The sequence below is a fragment of the Drosophila kikkawai genome, chromosome 2L, assembly GCF_030179895.1.
Source record: "Drosophila kikkawai strain 14028-0561.14 chromosome 2L, DkikHiC1v2, whole genome shotgun sequence".
In the NCBI taxonomy this organism is placed as follows: Eukaryota; Metazoa; Arthropoda; class Insecta; order Diptera; family Drosophilidae; genus Drosophila; species Drosophila kikkawai.
In genome coordinates, this window is record NC_091728.1 from 23,061,675 (window position 1) to 23,082,348 (window position 20,674).

The 20,674-nt window shown below is 48.1% G+C and overlaps 3 protein-coding genes across 8 annotated transcripts in view; all 3 read left to right on the top strand.

Moving 5' to 3' along the window:
* Window positions 1-20,674, top strand: part of pk (prickle) — a 62,624-nt gene that overhangs the window by 29,121 nt on the left and 12,829 nt on the right. For 2 of the 6 annotated variants that reach the window (XM_070283468.1, XM_070283470.1), the window contains exon 3: window positions 6,750-6,795. The exons of 2 other annotated variants lie outside the window; for them this stretch is intronic. In XM_070283468.1, the coding sequence (XP_070139569.1) occupies window positions 6,782-6,795 (14 nt within the window). In that variant the 5' untranslated portion in view covers window positions 6,750-6,781. Of the gene's footprint in view, window positions 1-6,749; window positions 6,796-14,113; window positions 15,478-20,674 lie in introns of those variants that run through there. 2 more of the 6 variants (XM_070283469.1, XM_017176460.3) reach the window with 2 other exon arrangements.
* On the top strand, window positions 53-2,688 carry LOC108081326 (uncharacterized). Its single transcript, XM_017176464.3, has one exon. It carries the CDS (start codon window positions 145-147, stop codon window positions 2,389-2,391), a length of 2,247 nt encoding a protein of 748 aa, XP_017031953.1. The 5' UTR covers window positions 53-144; the 3' UTR covers window positions 2,392-2,688.
* Window positions 3,849-6,191, top strand: LOC121502399 (uncharacterized). Its single transcript, XM_041775839.2, has one exon. The coding sequence runs from the start codon at window positions 3,947-3,949 to the stop codon at window positions 6,110-6,112; it is 2,166 nt and encodes a 721-aa protein (XP_041631773.1). The 5' UTR covers window positions 3,849-3,946; the 3' UTR covers window positions 6,113-6,191.

Below are 20,674 nucleotides of genomic sequence, written 5' to 3' on the forward strand. Positions count from 1 at the left end.
CACAATATATACAGCTTAGTTGGCTTGGCAGCAATTGAATCACCTTTTCAGTTTTGAATTTGACCTGGAACAACAACTCCGTGAATGTCTTATGTATATTTTTTGTATTACATTTAAAGTCCACATACCTCTATACTGAACTCCATGAAAACTAGCAGAATAAGACACCAGGAAGAGAATACTATGGACGAGGTCAAGAAGGACCTCGTAGACGCGGAGACTGCAACCAAGCTGTCCTCCGATTTCAACAATGACATATGCACAACTAGAACCATCTCAAGGGTCACCATGCTGTCGCTGACCTCCTCGGAGAGTAAGCAGATTATGGCGACGTCATCGCAGATGCCACCTCCACAGGGCAAGTATTCGGCCCGCGTTGTGGGTGACATCCTAAAGGAGATCTTTATGGAACGACGCGGCGACTTTCCCGAGACCTCATCTTCCTGCCACATGGCCGAGATGCCCTGGCCGCGGCAGTCGGAACGGGAAGCGCATGTGGACAAGCGGCTGCGGTATTGGAAGGAAGTGCTGATGCAGCGCAAGAAGATGCAGGAGCGCGTGCAGCGGGAGACGGGCAAGTTGGCCAGCGAGGTGCTCTTCAACCGTCGCTCCACGCTGGACAACCGCGACGAGCAGACGGTGAAACGGGTGCTTGACTACGCCGAGCGCATGGATTACGAGCGGCTGCAGGAAGCGTCGAGGGCCCCAGTGGCTAAGCTGCCTGACCGGCAGGATCCGTGCACTTGTCAGTTCGTTGTTGGCCCGGAGGCTACAGCCCCTCATGCCGAACAGGTGGGCTACAAGGAGGTGGAGATCATCGGCCTGCCGGAGGTGAGCCAGCGGGAGCTGCTGGGCAAGGAGGCTCTTGAAGAGAAACGTCCAGACGGTTGGCTGCAGTCCGAGTTTCTGGACGAGCGGCTCGAGCAGAACTTTGGCGCCATCGAGAAGGTGGTTGAGTTCTTTCCCGACCTAACCGCCCTTCAGGTCACGGGCACTAGTGTGGGCAAGCTGAAACCCACTCTCGCTCCGACGGTCCTGCTGCAGTCGGACTCCCTGCACACGGTGACCAATAGCGACAGTGCACCGTTCTGCTCCGAGGAGTTAGTCTGCGAGACTGTGGGGGGCACTGAGGATCAATCGACGGAGGTCGAGCCCCCCGCGCCTGTTCCGGAGCTGGGTCTGCGCGTGAACGGAGTGGACTATGTACCAGGAGAGGCCGATGGGTGCTACGAGATCGTGACCCGTTTCTCCTGCGATCCCTTTCGGCGGCGCATCAAGCGCGTGCTGGAGCTGACGAACATCGGGCTGCAGACGCTCTCCTTCAGCTGGAAGCAGAGCACGTACTTCTATAACCGGGCATCCCTTCTGCTGGCACAAGACAACGAGTTCTTCTTCGACCTGGATGGCTTTCGGCTGATGCACGGTGAGAGCCGAAGCCTGGTGGTGCTTTATCAGCCGCGGAAGGTGGCCATGGCCGTGGAGCTTTGGCTGCTACAGGTGGAGCCGCGCATCTTCTGCGGCGAATCGCTGCTGGTGCGCCTCCATGGACGCTGCACTCCTCCGGCGGACTATATGGCCAAGCTGCTGGAGTGCCAGTGCGCCTGCATCTGCAAGTCGGACGCGGTGGCCATGGACAAGCTGACCTCTCACTTAGGCGCCCTTGCTCCCCTGGTGGTGCCTCCGCCCACCTGCTGTCCGTACCCTCGCGTTCTGGACGATCGGGAGTCCTTCAACGCCCTGAACCCGGGCTACAATTGCGTCCGCTTCGACGACCTTGAGGTGCTGCGGGCCCTGCATCAGCGACTGAAGAAGCCACGCGAGCGCCCCTGGGATCTGAGCCTCTCCACCATCAGAGGCTATATTCTGCGCGTGGAGGCCCTGGCAGAGCGGGAGCAGCTCTTCGCTGAGTTCAATGACTTGCTAGCCCCGCTGATGCTCGGAGGCTCCTCCCTCGAAACCTTCGCGGGCCGGGAGGGGCAGAAGCAGCGCACCCGGTTTATCTACGTGCGGGGCGTGATCTGCAACGGGATTGCCGAGTGGGAGGATCTCATGTTCAATGTGGAGGAATCGTTCTTCAAGCCCGAGCTGCGGCGCTTCTACCAGAGCTTGCTGGCGGTCTCCGATCAGGATGATGAGGAGGACGACGAGGAGGGAAGTCACCACGAGATGCGGCAGCTCCGTCCCATCGTACCCATCGACGATGAGAAACTACGGGAGATCCTCGAAGAACAGGAGCTGGACGATGACAAGATTCGGGGGGCAGTCATGCGCAAGCTGTATCGATCCAAGTACTTCCGGGACACCCTCTACATTCAGACCTATTCGCATTTATGCAACATGGCCGAGGACATTGTGTCCGTCATCGAGAGCACAGAAGTCGAGCTAGCTTAGCAGGAAAAATAATGAGCGCCTCCTTCAGTACGTTTGTTATTATGGGATACTTAAGAATCCGGAATCCTTTCCTAAATTAGAAAAACTTGCCGGTGTAATGCAAAGCAAGAGGATTTTGGCCAGCTTTGGTTTTGATTGGTTGTGTGCAGCTCTGCTATAGCCTCCTGTATTATGTATGAATGCAATTAGTTAAAAGAAAATTACAATTATCTTCCTCAGAAAAGATAACAAGACTCATCTTCACCCAATCACTATGAGCATATGTTTCAAATAAGAGATAAATTTAATTTGAAATTTAATCGCATTATATGGTAAAGTTTTTACGAACTTATTGTGGCAAACGGCCTATTTTGCAGCAGAGAAAAAGAATTTAGTTAGGGATGACAGAAAGTATAGATACATTAATTTCGATATTTAATGCACAACTCGAGATATATCGCTGAGATATAAATGCGATAAATCAATATTTTGATAAATACAACCTTAAATTCGATGTATTTCAATATTTTATGTTTTTATCAGAGACCGTAATCAGTAAAAGTTTTATTTTATTTGAGAAATTAACAGATGACATATTTCTTATTTGATATTTAGCTCTATATTTTTATCAACGTATATCTGACTTTTTCACTCGAAATATGTATGTAGGTTCATATTTTTCCAAAAATACTGAAAAGGAAAGATATTATATATAATATTAGGTTATTTTTTGTCAATCAGATTAATTGTTTTTCGGAGAAATATAATATAATTCACCAATATAAAGTGTAGTAATTTTTTGAGCGAAAAATTTTTGACTAAAGCAATGCCTCTCCTCCGTGTCTTCGGCACAGAGCAGGAGCTAGGAGCAGTGTGGACTAACGTCCAGCGGCGGGCAGTTCAGCAAAAGCAGCGCCGTCAAGTGTTCCGGAGTTTCCGCCCACCGTGGAGCCCTACTTCATCTGCGATCCCTTCCAACGCCTCCTGCACACAGTCATCCGCATTGAGAATTGCGGTAACCTCGAGCTGCCCTTTAGCTGGCTGAGGACAAAATTCTTCTCCAACATCGACACTCTTCAGGCTGGGGGGCTTTTCTCGCTTTGGGTGGCATCCGGGACGTCTCCGTGGTCTACCAGCCGTGCTGCGTGGCCATTGTGAAGCAGCGATGGCTCATCTTCCCGTTGCCCCAGATCTTTCTCCGTCGCCGCTGTGTCCTAACGTTGAGCATTCATAGGAGGCGCGTGTGGCTTTCGGTTAGCGCGCAACAGAAACTTGTAGTGTCGCAGACACGCTGACTTGGAGCAGCTCAAGAAGTTCTTCCAGCTGGTCAAGGGGTCCTCGCTTGAAACTTTAGCATTCAGTCCCTCATCCAACTGGTGTGCGTGGTCAGGGACGCACAGTCCTGACACCCCCAACCGGAGAGGAACGGGGGAACACCAAGTTGACCTCTGCCAGGCGGCCGAGGAAATTGTGTCGAAAATTGACAGCTCAGCCGAAATCTAGCAGTCGTCACACAAAAAAAAAACCAAATATTAAATAAATAAAATAAACACATAAAATTGTGGAAACCTAAAAAATGGATAGCCGCAAACTTATTTCACAACCGACCATGTCGCTATCGTCGCGCCACCAATTATGGATGCAGTCTTACCTGGCGGGAAAAGAACGGAAGCTTAATGACTCGACAACTAAAAACGTTCATCCCAAATCCTTGTCCATCGTACAATTCGACAGGAAGCAATACTCGTCCAATGCCTTGGAGAGGGACACCAGGAAGGTGATAACCAGCGTCGTCGATGATATAATCGAACAGAAGCAGGGCTTCATTAAGCTCTCCGACTCAGAGTGCTCCCTGGAAGACGACCTGCAGGACTCGCTGAGCATGGACCACCGGCTCAAGCACTGGTACAACACGTTGAAGGATCGCGCCACTGTCCAAGCCAAGATCGCCCGCCAGGTGGGTCGTCGGCCTGATGAGATGTTAATCAACCTACCGTCTACAGTGGGGCCGCGTGACCGGGGCGCCGTGGAGCGTCTGCTGGACCTGGCCGGTCGCATGAATCCCACGGTCCTGGCCCAGAGGCAGCCAGCCGTTCTGCCAGCGCAGCCCGTCTGCGTCGAGAAACAGTACAAGTGTCTGCCCGATCTCCAGGAGACTCTGCCTCTCGCCGAGCGGCGTGGAACGGTGGAAGTGGAGGTCAGCGGATTGACGCATGCCACCAAGAACGAGATCATGGGCCGGCCGCTGCAGGCACCGGAAAACCGAGCCCAGTGGCTCCAGTCCGAGGTGCTGGGCGACCGGATAGAGCAGCAGAGCGACAACATCAAGCGCGTGCTGGAGTTCTATCCGGAAGTCGACAGCCTGGAGGTGGTGAGCGCCAGCATGCAAAAAGAGACACTCAAAGGCTCTTCCACGAGCCTTAAGCCGATCGAGCGAGTTTCCGCCGCTTCCATGGTCTCTATAAGCAACACTACCACAGAAGAGACGGAGCAGGAGGATCAGGAAAAGGATCTAGTTGTGGATGTGCCGGCTGTCCCGGATCGGGATCTAGAACCGGACCCGGAGCTGACAGGCGCCGCCGTTAGAATTAACGGGGTGCTTTTTCAGGCAGGCATGCGATGCGCCTCGACCGATGTGGGACACTTCTATTTCGAGTGCCACCCGTACCAGAACGTGGTGCAGGAGGTGATGGTCTTAGAGAATGTGGGCTGCCAGATGCTCACCTGCCAGTGGGCCGCCTCCGAGTCATCCCGGCGCGGACCTAAGTCCCTGCCCATGACAACGGACTATTTCCTGATTCCACGCTCATTGTTCGTCGTCTTCCCCGGCGAGAAGCACGTCTGCCGCGCGCTCTTCCGGCCGCGGGACTGCGTCCAGCTCAAGATGCGCCTTGAGATCCTCATCTATCCCAACGTTCTAGGCTTCTCACGTAGCCACATCATGGTCCAGCTGACGGGCAAGTGTGTCCCGTCGCCCGAGTACACGGGCCAGCTGCGGCGTCAGCTGAAGTTGGTGCTGGACAAGTCGAAGCAGCGGTTCACCAAAGACTTGGCTCAGCAACATGCCTCGCTGGTGCCTCTGCTACAGCCGCACGAGGTGGTGTGTCCCTACGAGCGCGTCTTTGACGAACGTGAGGTGTTCAACAGCGAGAACCCGGGCTACCACTGCGATAGGTTCGACGATCTGGAGGCCCTAAAGGCCCTGTACCAAGAGCTGAAGAAACCTCGGGAGCCTGCATGGGACCTGCGGCTGCAAACGATCCTTACGCTGATCCTGCGACAGCCAAAGACCGAGCAAAGGCGGCACCACTACGCAAGGTTTGTCGAGATCAAGGAGTCCATGAAGCCAGGCGTCAATACTAGACGTGCCATTCGGTTCGGCAGTAACGAGGAGCGGGACCGCTCCAGGTTCATCTACGTGCGGGGTTGCATTGGCAACGGCATCCAGGATTGGGAAGACATGATGGCCTCGCTGGAGCTGAGCGCCCTGAAGTCGGAGGTGACCCGATATCAGGCAAAGCAGCGCGACCTGGAAAAGAAACATGGAGACGACGATGATGAAGACTCCGAACCGAAGCCCTGGATGCGACAGCTGAGGCAGGAGAACGAGACTCTGTACCTGCTCAAGAAGCTGCGATCCCGGAAGCCCTACAGGGACTCGCTCTACATGCAAACCTACTCGCATCTTTGTGACATGGCCGAGGACGTAGTCTCCATTATCGAGAGCACCCAGTACGTCTGAGTCTGGAGCTGGTTTGCAGCTCTACACAGAGCCCAGTCCAAATTCGATGTAAAAAAGCAAATACAGAGAAAAGAATCTAGCCCTGGGGGAGGCCTCCTATTGATTTGGAAATCTATTAGCCCGGTGGAGGGAGGGTGTGTAGAACTATTTCCCTGTCCGGGGACACACCTGTGCCCCGGATGTGGCGCTAACTTTTCCCATTACCACGACCCTTTATGGGCCAACAAAATTGCCCATTTGCCAGGACAGCCTGCCAAGCCGTCCGGCTTAATGGCGCGCAAATGTTGGAAAAGCCAGAGCAGGCGGAAAAGATTCGTTTCCGACTTCGATTCCTGCTAGTTTGCATTGATTTGATGACACTTTGGGGGTTATTTTATTTCACTAATAAACGCCCCCGCATATCCTGCCCAGAGTTGGCGTGTCAAGGAGTTGTCTGCCTCCTGGGGGCTGCTCTTTTCACGTTCCCATTCGGCGGCGTCTGACGAAATGTGGCGGCAAACGAGGCCATTATGCTTGCAATTAGCCAAATTGATTTTGAGATAGCGTCAACGCCAGACGCCGTCGCTCCTAGAACATATCCATTTTGGCCCTTTTGAGCCCTTGACTAATCGCCTTCTGTCTTCTCTCCTCGTTTCAGGTAAGCCAAGTGAAGCCAGAGCAGAGATATGTATGTGCATCGGTGGGTAAGTCTTTGGGGTCGGCGCCTTGGGGGCTTCACACGGCTCTCTCCAGAGACACCATAAATCACGCATCACACATCGCGAGTGCATTTCCGCTGCTAATTAGCCCACAGACCGCATTGAGCCCTAATGATTCCCATTGCTGGCCTGCACTGTGACCAACTAACATGGTCGACGGGAGATTAACCTTGAACCCCTCACCTGGCCAACGATGTCAGTTGACATTCGCGTTTCTTGTCGCGTTTTATGGCCACTTTTTGTGAGCCAAGTGCGTGAAGCAAGATTGGGAAACACATTTATATATCTTAACGCTTGTAAAGCAACGGATTTACATTAGGTTGAACTCAATTTTGGTCTTTGTTGTTGTTAAAGTCAAAACTTACAATGGCCTAATTTGGGACACAAATATACCATAAGTCATGAGGTTAGGGGTTCTTCTAGACTTAATTTTAATATTCTGAATATAATGGCATTGTTTCTGTATAACTTATATATTTTTAAGAAACAAGTCATATAATTTAAAAAACATTAATATAAAATATAATATTATAGCAGATACGATTCATTTTCTTATAAATACATTTGATGTTCTAGTTCAGTTTTTGGGAAAACAAAGAGTGAGCCTCAGAATCTTTATATAGGATTAAAATCTTTTTGATGGTCTTTATCATTTTCGTTTACCAGTCAACATTAATTATTAAAAAATTAGCAATGAGGTACTTAGCAAAACCTTATAAAAAAAAGTTTTTACAGTTTTGCTACATGTGATAAAAACAAGTATTATTTTTTACTTGCTAGTTAGTAATATTTAACATTTTAATATTTATCTTACCGGGAATAAAATGATCAAGAATTTGCCTAAGGTACTAGTTTTTATTTACTTAATACAACAAAAAAAAATATATATATAAAAACTAAGAGTCTACATTGTTTTTTACAATCTGCCAGACTAGATCTTTCAAAAGTATACAACGTTTTTTTTTTTACATTTTGTTTACCATAGCATTGCACATTGTATATAAAGTTAGAAAGCCCAAAAGCAGCCATCGTAACTAGTTTTACATCATTTTTTCTCGGTTGATACTTATGTTTCCTAAATTCTTAGCATATTTTTCGGATGTGAGTTTAAGCAGAGGTTGCATCTGACATGTTGCACGTAGGCTGTGTGTAGCTTTATAATAATATATACAACAAACACCAAATCTAAATATATTATTTATTCTGTTAAAAAATTTAAAATCTCACCATCATTAGTAAGATTACTGAAATTTTAATGTTTTCTTAAGTTAGAACTATAACCAAAACCGATCGAGCGATCGTTAGACCAACCGAACCGTTCGATCGCACTGTCACTGCTGTTACTCCACTGTTAAGGTCTGATCTTTAGCTTTTGTTCGAGCCGCTCGATCATTCTGTTAACGTCTTCTGTTGCGATCAGTCGGCACCTGTTGCGCGCACGCTCTCCGTGTTTCGTTCGCTTGGATCGATCGATCGATCGATGTGCTCGGTTTCGGATTCGGATTCGGTCCGTGATATCTTGCGCCAGATCTGTCATTTACCGTTTTCCTACCAGATCGCGGAGCAAAGTGCACGAAGCTGCTAACTGATTTGGCGAGAATTCACCCGAAAATTGTGCAACAACAAGTGAAGTGCAGCCAGTAAACCGGCAATCGGCAAGGGTGCCTTGCCCCTCCGGCTGGCCAAGTGAATTACATAGTTGGAATATAGATCGCCGGGCATTAAATTATGTCAAGAGCCTGCAATAAACCAAGTGGCCAAAAGGTGCGATTTAAGCCGTGCTTTCTGAGGCTTGTCAACGCGGATACTCGAGACTTACGCATTCCCAAAGATACAGATACAGATACAGATACAGAGTCAGATACAGATACAGCTACAGCTACAGTCAGATTCAGGCACAAAACACAATAAGGCAGCATTAAAAATCGAATGAAATACGAGACGGACTTGATATGCGCGGCACAGGCGTCGGCTTGGCTGCCCTAACCCAATATTTTTATGGGAGAATCGGTTACCGAGGTGTGTAGGCACACGGAAAGAAAAACCCCTATCTGATTGGACTCAGAAAACAAGAATTTTGTAACATTTCAAGTAACAGTACTAACATCTAGGGTAATATATAATTTTGTTTTTTTTTTCTATAATCAGAAAAGGCTTGATTATGTATTTATTCTATTGAATACCAAGTATCCCAATAAAATGTTCTTTAGAACTTTTATGTGTTGTTCACGAATCGATAGCTCTTTAAGGTTATAAAACTTTCTTGATAGAAGAGAAGAGGGCTTAAGGAGAACCATAATAGCCATACAAATCTATGAGTACCTCTAGCCCTTTTGGGTTTTTTGAAATAATAAGCGAATCTCTTAACTTTGTTGCCCTAAAAACTCAATTATCCTCAGGCTTTTATTCCAAAACATTTACATTTTGGTATTGCGAATCCAAGCGGTGGGGTCAACGAAAGACTTTGGCAACGAACTGGGGGAAATCCATTCAATCCAGCGGCCCTCTTGAGCCCCTGCACATTACGCGTCAACTAAAGTGCTCTGACTGATTTATTTAGATGCGTTCGGCTTAATCGCCACTCGCCGCGCACTTTCTCCAACCTGCCACAGCATCGCTCGGCGCGGAATGAAGTCATAACCAAATAGGCTTACGACCTGCTCCAACACATAAAACATGACTTGTCTAGCCATAAAAACACCGAAACACTTTGCAAAGCCCGAAAATAATTTGATTACCGCGCACTGAGATCGGCGAACTGCGGCTTTCTCCGCTTTAGAGATCCAATTAGTTGTCCCAGAGATATATATATATATATATATAGTCGCCGATCCAGGGCCACCCACAGGAGCGTAATGAAATCGACTTACATGGCCTGCAATGTGTCAACAATGGCTTGTTAGCAATTGCCTTGGCGTGTGTGGGCTTCGGACATGGGTTTTGCAGCTGAAAACACCTTATTGACAAGCGACATTTGACTTGGCCAACTGGCAGACCGCGTGTGGGATTTGGATTTGAATTTATCTGTGATTTCTAATTGCCCGACATGCCAATTTAAATTTAAAGCTCAGCCGATAGTGTGGCTGCAGGAACCCTGCAATTCGCTACGGAATAAATCAATTTTCGCACTGGCTTCGATTCCGGGCTTTATTAAGAAATTCTTCATAATTATGTAGCGGCATTTGGCCAGTGGTTGCTGGTTGGTGGTTGGTGGTTGATGGCTGGCGGCGGTTTGAAATAAAACTGTTGTTTATGGCCGAGTTGTGGCAACTAGTTGGCTCAATTATGGCTTGGCTGCAGCGACTTTCTCCCTCACTTTGGGCCAGCTGCCGGGCTGCCACGGCTGCTTAACCCCAATCGACGCCTCTAACTAACGACCAACTAACTGGCGTGTTAATTTGTTGCCGAGTTTCCTTGGCACGCAGCCCAAAACACAATTGCCAGAGCAAGATTAAGAAACAGATTCGTTTAAAAGAATCTCGGCTTGGAATAGATACCGCTATCGACTCGTTTCAGTTAGCATAACAAAGATCTGTCTCTTCGGGGGTCAACAAACCCCAACCTTCGTTATGTCAAGCCCCGTCTTTTGTCCCAGCATTTACCATTTGCATATTACACATGCCTCACGTCCATTTGGGGGCCACAATTAACCAACTATTCAGCGACCATTCATCATCATATTCGAGCGAATTTCAGTTCGTCAATTAATTGGGCCGCGTTGTGAGCATTTATGGCGGGAAGTCGTAAATAAACATCGACTCCGTCGATATGTGTATGCAAAACCCAATTTGATCTGTCATCCTGTCAGCTCACGTTAGTTTCCCAACCATCTTCCAGGCCGATAAGAACGGGTTCCCCGGAAAATAGAGCAACGTTAGCCAGCCGGGACGGGACGGAGCGGGACGCGGCCGTTTCCACCGACGACGTTTTTTGATTGCATTTGACATTTAACACGAGTGCGGCGCAGATTAGAGCGGCAACTGCCAGCAGCCGCCCACAATGCTTGGGGATTGGGAGGCGTGACTGGCTGGATTTTCATTTTCACTTTGGCTCTCTGCAGAGATTGTGTCTCTGAAAATCTACACAGAACCAAAAAATCAGTCAATTTAAATGGATTCCTAACTAACAAAGCATTTTAATTGCATATAGATTTAGGGATATAAAAAGACTCTTCTTGAATGTCGAGACTTATCAGAAGTATAGAAATACTTTAATTTCATTTAATTTTCCAAGCAAGAAGAGTAAATAAAACCTAAGCTCCTTTTAACCACTTAATCCAATATTTGATACCAAAATTCCCCCATTTAAAATCACCTTTTCTCTATCTGCACCTATTGGCAGCCGACTGCGATCATGTTTTATGTAAGCGCAATTAAAAAATCGAGAAGGAATTTCTGAGCGGCGACAAATGGCATTTGTGCGCAGAGCTATTAATTTGGGGGGCAGACAAAGGCACTTAACACCCCGCTCCGTCGATTAGGCTTTGGGCAGGCGTGAGATTATTATCGAACCCGGTGAAATATGAGACCCAGACAATGGCTCATTAGATCGCGGGCTTTCGCCCAAAACTAGTTTGGCTGTCGGGCCTAAACTGTGTAATTATTACGGGCCGGCCCAGAGCCAGAGCTGGGCTCTTTCGGAGGCTTAAATTATAGCCGGGTCGTAAAATAGACAAACAAGTTAATCCATTAGCGAGTGAGACATCTCATCAGAACCGGAAAGAAGCCGCTATTAAGTGCATATTTCTCATTGTTTATATTGTCTGCCGTTCTGGCGTTCTTTCGTATGTTAATATCGGAAAATGTGCCAGCTGCCATCGTCATCCGACTGCATAATAAATTATGAAATTCTACGGTTTACAGTTGCAGCCGCCGCCAGAATGAGTTGTCAGGTGTCTGCGGCTTTCTAAACCACTTAGGTAGGCAGTGATAAGTCCATAGATATGTCGGATTTTTTTCCGCTGAATGGGATTCTTGATAACATAATTTGGAGCTCGAGAAGAGAGGCTTTTCGGTGGAAATGTGGGCAGCACAAAAGGTTGAAAGCTGCGGCGCTGAACGGGTCTGCGCTGGCCGGGAAAGTAAACCAAGGCAAAGCAATTGACTTTTTAACCTGCATTGCTGTAAATTACACTCCGAGAAAAATCAGCATAAGCAGGCATAAAATTAATTGCGCCTGTCTGCCATTTTTCCACGCAGCCTCGCACTGCCGCCGGCCATGAAAACTTGAAGTCCGGACAAATGAGTGGCAATAAAAGGCACCATAAAGCCGAGTGCCGTATGCAAAGAGGCTAAAATCCTGGCCAACTGGGTAATTGCAACTGGGGATTGATGACAGAGCCCCCAGCTAAAGTTGAAGTCGCACGGAGAGTAGCAAATAATAGCAAAAACTTCTGTATTTGCTCCGATCAAGCATCACGCAAATTGCGCATACGCCCCATTGGCCCACTCGTCAAGCGGCAGTCCGCAGTCCGATTTCAATCAGCCCCGGCCACTGGGTCAGGCATTATCAGATATTAACGCCGGCAATTTGGCATCGGATAAATTACGCGACAAGCAGCGACGGCGTCACTTACACATGTCGAACAGCCGCCGTCAATAAATACTAACGGTGCCTCGCGGCATCGATCCACGTCCTCTAGTCTTCCACACTCCCCTCCACACCCATCCAAGTGGCACCTCCGATCAGAGAGCTGCGATCTGCGGTCTTCTAGCCTCCATAGAGCGCCGGAAGTCTTTGTTTGGGCATTGGACTCCATTTTTGCTTTATGATTATTGTGTGATCGCGTTTTAATCGCACTGAGACCGAGGCAGAGGCAGAGCCACAGCCAGGTCTCTTTGTGGCACATGTGAATCATGCTCCAGTGCCGCTTCTCCCATCCGGAGAACCCAAACTGGTTTCCCGCAGCCACTTACCCACTCATTGGGCTCTAATCACACCCGCTGTCTAACTGCAAATCTGGCCGGGATCGCGTGCTGCGGCTCTGACTTTGTTGCGGCTGGAAAACATCCTCCATTTCTGTGCTAGCCGGAAGCCAGTTATGATTGCGATTGTTCTTGTTTATAATTCAATTATGTGGCTGCAGCTCCACTTCTTCAACATCTTCGGGTTCGGAATGTTTCCCTGAGTGGAATGTTTGCTCTTGTAATTTCTGATGGTATCACAGGGCAAAAAGGTTATTGGTCGGTAATTGGTCGGCCATTTTTGAGTATTTTTGATAAAATTATAGGGTTAAATACCCATTCTTTGAAGAATATCTTGTACTTACCTCCTAAGTGAGTTGTCGTTGCAACACTGACGTTGCTTGGTTTTTTTCATCGTGCGACTTTCGTTGCTTGTGATCTTTGATCTGAAAGCCTTGGTTATCTGATAAATATTGCCTCCGCTCTTGATTGACAGCCTTTCGCTGGCATTGATCTCATAAATACGAGCCAAGAGCCGCTTTTTGTGGACTCCATTAAGGCGGTCGGACGGGGAGCACTAAGCTAAAAGCAGCTTAATGCACTCCGGGATGCCCAGATGCTGGGATACCCAGATACTCGGATACTCGCAGATATGGCCACAGATGTAGGCAAACACACACCGGACGCACAGAGGCTATATCGTACGTGTTTGTACGACTGAAGCTGAGGCTAAGCTGCAATTGCTGCCAAGGCATTTGGCCAGCACTCAAACCTCAAGCAGCTGCGGCAGTCAGATACTGATGCTGATGATGATGAAGATGAAGATGAAGATGGGGATACTATGGGATGAAGTTATTATTATCTGACAAGGGCATCGCCGCCACGGAAAATGCAGTGGCCTCGCACTTAGCAGCGCTGTTTTCCACATTTTCCACCTTCCAGCTCTACCTGTCTTTACTACGTGTCTGCTGTCTTTATTAGAGGCGTGTCTAATCGGCTCGATGCCTGATGGCCGTCGAGAGATGCTAGTGTCGGACATCATCTCGGCTCTCAGCTTTCAGCTCCCAGCTCTCGGCCATTAGCCGTTGTAAGCGTGTACACTTCGCTATTTGGCTTACAACCAATCACTATTAAGGGTTCAAGCTGCCAATTTCCAGAGTCTACACAAATTTGATTAGGTTTCAGCAGCTTCCGTGTGCGGTTTGGGGAAAGTGTTAAATTTATGCCGCCGCAATTTCCATCTTGTTCGAAAGTAAATTATAGGCAATCGATCAACACGGCGTTGGCCTTTGTCTACTATTTTCAATTTCCAGTCGAGAAAGTTGAGTTTTCCTCGGGCAGTATCTGTATCTCTATCTGTATCGAATTAAGTGATCAACAAAAGGCCACAAAACTGAAAAAAAATTTTAAAAAATTAAAAAACCAACAAAAAAATAGTGAAAATATTTCAAAAATGTATGCTCACCAAGAACCACGAATAAATCTCGTGTGAAAAGTTAAAAAAAACTGCAAGCCAAAGCAAGTAATTAACATTCCACATAAAAACTCAATTTACTATAGAAACTTCCAAGCCAAAAAAACAAAAGCGGCCTAAACAGCAACTACAAGACCAGGATGTCACTGCTAACAACAAGAGGCAACGAGAACTGAAAAATAATTACGGGTCGAGAACAATAATAATAAGCAACATGAGCAGCCTGTCAGCAGCACCAGCAGCAGCGGGAGGAGGACCTGGAGCAGATGCTTCTGGAGGCCAGCCCACAGTCACTGCCACTGCCACTGGCAACATGGAGCCAGCGATGGTGCCACGTACCGCCAATTTGCTGGCATGCAAACAATGGTGGCGCGTCTGCTTTTTGTACGGCGACCAGCAGAAATATTACCGACAGCTCTATAGCAAGGCGGCGGCCCAGCGGCTGGCGGGGGCTAATCAGGAGCCCGGCACAATGCAGGACAATGCCCGGGATCGCGACTACGACACCGTGGCCCTGGCGATGGGTCTGGACAGCGATCTTATCAATGGGCAATTAGATGCCGTCGAAGATGCGGACGACGGCATCGATCTGGGCGATCCCTCGAGCCAGTCGAGGGGCGGTCGTCCTCTCTTCCCGCTCTCCTCCTCGCCGCGTCGCAGCAAAAAGCTACTGCGATCCCTGCGCGCCCATGTGAGGGGGGAGAAGGCGACTAAGGCTGCTGCCCCCGCTGCAGGTGAGCAGGAGAGCGAGCTGACCCAGAGGAACGCCCGGGTTACCGTCCTGGACGATCCCTTTCTCTTCGGCATCGATGCCGATCACCTGGGCGACCTGGTGGTGCGCGGCAAGCACTACAGTCCGCTGGAAGCCACCGAGAACATGGTCAAGTTCTACGGCGGCGAACAGGAGGCCACCGCCCAGGTGCTGGAGATCATCGAGCAGGAGGAGGGACTACCAATCGAGCAGGAGGAGGTGCCCAAGCCAGCTCTGCCGCCCAAACAGAAACAACACCGTCCTGTACCGCCCCTGCCGCCGCCTCCAGCGAATCGGATTACCCCGGGCCCCGTCGGATTACCCGGAGCAGAGCAACCACCACCGCAAGTGCCGCTGCAACCTCTGACCGCCGGCGATCTACAGTTTCTGAACCTGAGCCTCCGGCAGCGCAGTTTACCGCGCAGCATGAAGCCGTTTAAGGATCCCCACAATATCAGTTTCACTTTCAACGAACTGGACACGAGCGCCGCAGCGGAAGTGGCCACAGGAGCAGCCAAGGCCCAGCAGGAGGCAAATGAGTGAGTAACTTTCCAGCAGGTTCATTTGTCAGATGCGATTCGGCGTGCACTCGCCGCCGCTGACAATTTAAATGCATGCGTTTTGTTGCCGCAATGATTGATTACCAGGGCCAGGAGTTTAGGAGGAGCATGAGCAGGAGGAGGAGTAGAAGCACGAGGAGAGCAGGAGTCGTCCCAGCAGCCACTTGTTCCAGTGGCTGATGGCAATGCGATGCGATGCGCTGCGATGCTTTGCAATGCGATGCCGAGGCAGGAGTCAATGAACACACAGCAGCCATTGCGTGTTGTGCGACCAAGACACACGCAACAAGCTGCAGCAACTTGTTCTGACCATGGGCAGGCTCAAAGCGAAGCCCCAAGACAGTGGTGACAGTCACTGGCGGGATCAGAAATATAAATTTTTGGTGAAATATGAAGCCTTTCAAGCATAATATCACTTCCTTAAGCCATATATATTTGCTGTATTGCCTCGGCTTTATTTTTATAACAGCCTCACACAAAATATCTGATTTCAATTGATACAATCAATCGACTTTAAATGGATTTCAAGGAAATGATATTCACTTTTTGTTTTGTGGTTTTGTTATTTATGGGTTGAGGGATATCTTAAGCTACTAGCTTTACAATTTTTGATATTTGTAAATAAAACTATTAAATAGTTTTTGCTCTTAATTCATCTATTTTATCTTTACTATTTTTTCCATTGTGAAGATAATAGTAGTAATAGTATGCTGTATATCAACTTGCTATTAATTCCTATTCAAAAAATTAGAGTTTCTTGAAAAAGGTAAATGGAACTCAAAGTCTCAGTCACAAGCTTGAGTGGTTTGGTTTCGAATATATTCTTAGGGTATCATTGATGTCCCCCCCACAATCAATTTGCCACAGTGTGCCTTCTGCTGTCTGGTTTCGATGCGCTGCGTTGCACTCCGCTGCACTGCCTCCGTCCCTGAGCTCGTACGCATGGCATCCCATCACTCACACTCCGGTCTCCACTTACGCGGCCACTCTCGGGTTACGCATACGACGCAGTGCCTCTGGGCCGGCGCAGCAGCGACAACTGCCAGCTGCCAAAGTGTGATTTACCAGGGGCCTTTGTGCGCCTCTGGCCGACGGAGCAGATATGGCAAAGTAAAGCAAGGCAGCGCGGAGCGAGCTCCGCTTTCATGTCATGATTTTGCATAATGCCATGCAAATATCGGGCCCTAAGACTAAGTTATTGTGTTTCGCGGATGGCAGGCACGCAGCTTATGAAATATGGCCGGCGATTGTTTTCCCGCGGCCGCATGACATTTCCTCCTTTTCATTCTGCAAAGGCAACGCTGCTATCCTATCCTGGGATGGAGAGTGGGACTGGGTCTGGGGCTGGCTGGGTGGAAAAACAATATTGGCATATATTTCCATGGACATTTAAGGGCTTTGATTTAGTATGCAGGGTTTTGGGGCAAACAAAAGACTTAGGCAACAAACTTGGCTCTTGGGAAACGGAGCGCGAGGAGGAGAAAGAGCCACAACTCAATTAGCTGTTGGCCAAGCTCATCATGACGATGACAATGATGATGATGATGACGAACTTTGGCAACCACAAATTAGAGAGCAGAGCCAAGCTCGGGAGCTGCATTGCCAAACGGCCTGCTAACAGGAACCGCCAGCGGTTCCAAGCGATTTCAAGCGATCCCAAGCTATCCCAAGCGATGCCAAGCAATGCCAAGCGATTCCAGCAAGAAGGCAATCAAAGCATAATTAATAATAATAACAGACGCCGTTTTGATGTGCCCCTGACACGGCTTCATCCGATCCGTCTGCAATCCGGTAGCCACACGCGATTCTCGACTCTCCGATTCTCGATTCTCAATTCTCGCCCAGAAGCCCAACGGCTGCCATCGATGAGAGTTTTCACCGCATTCGGCCTCGTCTTCATCTTCGCCTTGGCATTCCCAGCTTAGATCTATGCAAAACTGGAGATTCCGAATCTGGTTTCGCCTGGGCTTTTAATTGCCTGGGCCCCAGAGCGCTTAATGAAGATATTAAAAAATTGCACTGCAATAATTTCTACAGCTCTCGGCAGAGCCAATGGCTTCTGGTTTGTTCACATTCCCTCTGCGCTGGCAATTAACTTGTGTTCAGCTCGTGTCTAAGCATTCAATTCAATCTTAACTGCCATCGAGTGCCGCATAAATCTCAAGAGCTTAGCCGCTATCCACCACTGCGTCTCTATTTCGCGTCAAGGAGGCGGGCTCGGGCGGAGACACATTTACGACTCGTTCGGCAGTCCAAATGAACGAAACTGATGGCCAGGAATTTAGTTGGGATGTCGGGAAATAAGTTTTTACAGCCATCCATCCCATGGCCTCAGCGGTCATACTTAATATTAATGGGACGAGCAGGGAGCAATATGTTGCAAGCGAAGGTTGCTTTTAGGGATGGCAAAATGTTGTCAATATTTCGGGATTTATAATTAAAATATATATGTACATATCTGCTTTCTCTTGTCTTATTCATTTCATATACTTTATCAGGTCTTTGGGAATTATCTTGGACTTGTCTGAACAATAATTTATAGGAATTCCTCTTGAGAGATATCCAAAGATTCGATATATATATTCCCCTTTATGTCTTTCGATAGATATATTTTTCCCAACTGCAGAATTGCCTCAGAGGCGTGCAATATCGCGGCCCATTCATATTGATTTTGGTTTTAATTAACAAAGCCATTAGGGGCGCTTGCCTGAGACTTGCAACTTTTTCGGGGGCGTGGCTGCAGATGCAACTTAATTACAAAAACAAAGTGCAGCCCAAGTGGCGGTAACTTGCATGACTTGGCCCAGACAATTGGCCAACTGGCTCTCCCGGCTCTTGGCTCTTTCGGCGCTTTCAACTTTGTTTCTTAGACGGCGCCACGATGAAGTGCGAGCCAACAACGGCGACAACAACAGCGTTACAACTCTTGTGATTTATTTATGCACGGCGGTAAAATATGATTTTGTTTTCGTTACTTGTTTCTTGCCTTTGTTTCAAGCCCAGCCTCTGCCCGCCTGCCTGCCGCCCGGTAATGTGAAAATAAAGCAAGGCCATTAAGCGTCTCCGCTCATGTTGGCCATGCTAATTGCCTCGGTCGGTGCTTATACCATGTTTATACGCATTTATGGCCAACACAACTGCGTCGCATATTAATTGTGCTCCGTGAGTTCCGCTCCCCCCAAGCGGCATGTTTCCCACACAGAAATAAAAAATGGTCTTAAACCATGATGTATTGGATGTTAATTAATTTCAATTAAAACTTAATCTCATGAAGTCAGGTTTGCCATAGTTCGATGGGTTCTTAGAGAGCACCCACAGACTTTTAACATTTGATATTTACATATATTTCTAATTTGAAATGGCTGGTTTTTTGTTCTGTGCAGGCATTTCTCAAGCGTCTTAAGCCGCCTTCAATCACTTTTGGGCCGCTCCATGACTAGTCTGCGCCCACATCAAAGCCACATTCGCCACGGATCACTCGGGGCCACACAAAGCAGCTCTCAGGCTGATCAAAACAAGTGCGGTCTGGAAGGGATTTTCGGGATTACCTTAGCCGAAAGTAGACACTTGACTGACAGATCGAAAAAAGGCCGCTGGCTGGAATTCCCCCCGCCTCACCTAAGCCACTAATTAATAAAACATTTAACGCACTCGCATAGACACGCAAGGCAATAAATTAATAGTTGCAAAAGGGGGCGCGGGCTCGGCGGCGTTCGCGTAATTTTTATTGACAGCTTCACTTTTTGCATTTAAATTGCCTGCATGCCACCACTGGCCAAGTGCAACCTGCAGCCAGTGGCAGCCGAGTGGCAGGATTCCGCCTGCATTAGCACTCTTTGCATTCCTGCCTCGTTAGTTCCTGAACCTGCCCCGAAGCGGGTTTCCAGCGATCCACTAACCGCGATAAGGGGGACGCATTATCATTGTTCGGAGGGCGGGAGAGTCGCCAATTTAGCGGCCTAATCTCTGGCATCGCCCGGAGTCCAATCGCACAATGTAAAGAGACCTGCAATGTGCCGCATCATTTAACTGTCAGGGCATCTCATAAAACGCAATTAGCAGCTAATTATTTCTGCTGTGTCGCCAGTTGCTAGTTGCTGCTGATGCCTGTTCTCCATTTTCCATTTTCTATTTTCTGCTGCCTGTTGCCGGCTTGTCAACGAGCCTCCGAGAACAGTTAGTGCAAAAGTGCAGTTAACCGTTCCAGCTTTTTTGTCAAACAACAAGCCAAATCAAAAGGCGGAGCAACTGGTCTCCAGGGGTCGATAGCTCGAATACCCTGCAGACATTGATTCAAGAAATTGTGATAATAAAATGTGGGAGAGAAGTTTTAAGCGGTTAGCTGAATAATATTAATTGAGAATCTTATAATAGACAAATTTCTTTGAACTCCGATGAACTCCGATTGGTAGCAAAGTTTACTGATGAGTTTCTCGTGGTTGAAGCGAAACAACCTGCTGCCTTTGTCTTCTGTATTTATCCTTCAAAAAATATATATTAATTGCCAATCTGACCCGCTAGAGGCTTTCTCAAGTATTGTATGTAATACAAATTACTATAAAGTTCTCGTATTTTGCCTTGTAGCTAATCCCACATCTGACTTTCTAATAAATTATCCATTTTAATGAATCAGTAAAAGTTCCCAGTCAGTTGGGCCTGGCTTGATTTACTCCTGCTGAAAGCAATCAGTGATTTCAATACCTTTTAGAGTCAGAACTAATTCCCCTCGGGAATGGGATTGGCCGGCCCAGCTTCTGGCCAAAAGCCAAACACTCTGCAGACTCCTTTTTCGGCCGGGCTAGCAACTTGCAGCCTGCAAGTCGCGCTCTCTGCGTAGGCAGGCGAACACAATTTCTTTTGCTGCTTTGCTGCTGGTTTTGTTAATGGCCAAGAAATTAGATTCCAATTTCAGTTGGCCATAAATCAAAATAAGCCAACATGCAGCGCAGCAGCAGCAGCAGCACCGCAGTTGGCTTTATTACGGTTAATTTGTGAACAGTTTTGCTGCGATGCAAGCCGCATAAATCAAATCAGATTTGGCTGGTGGGGCTCCCTCGATGCCGACATGTTTTAGCATCTGAATGTGTCGTTCAGAATTACGAAGCGATCACATTTCCCGATCACAACTCTTTCGAGTGGAAATCCCAGTGATCTCGGGCTGACCTTCGGCGGATAG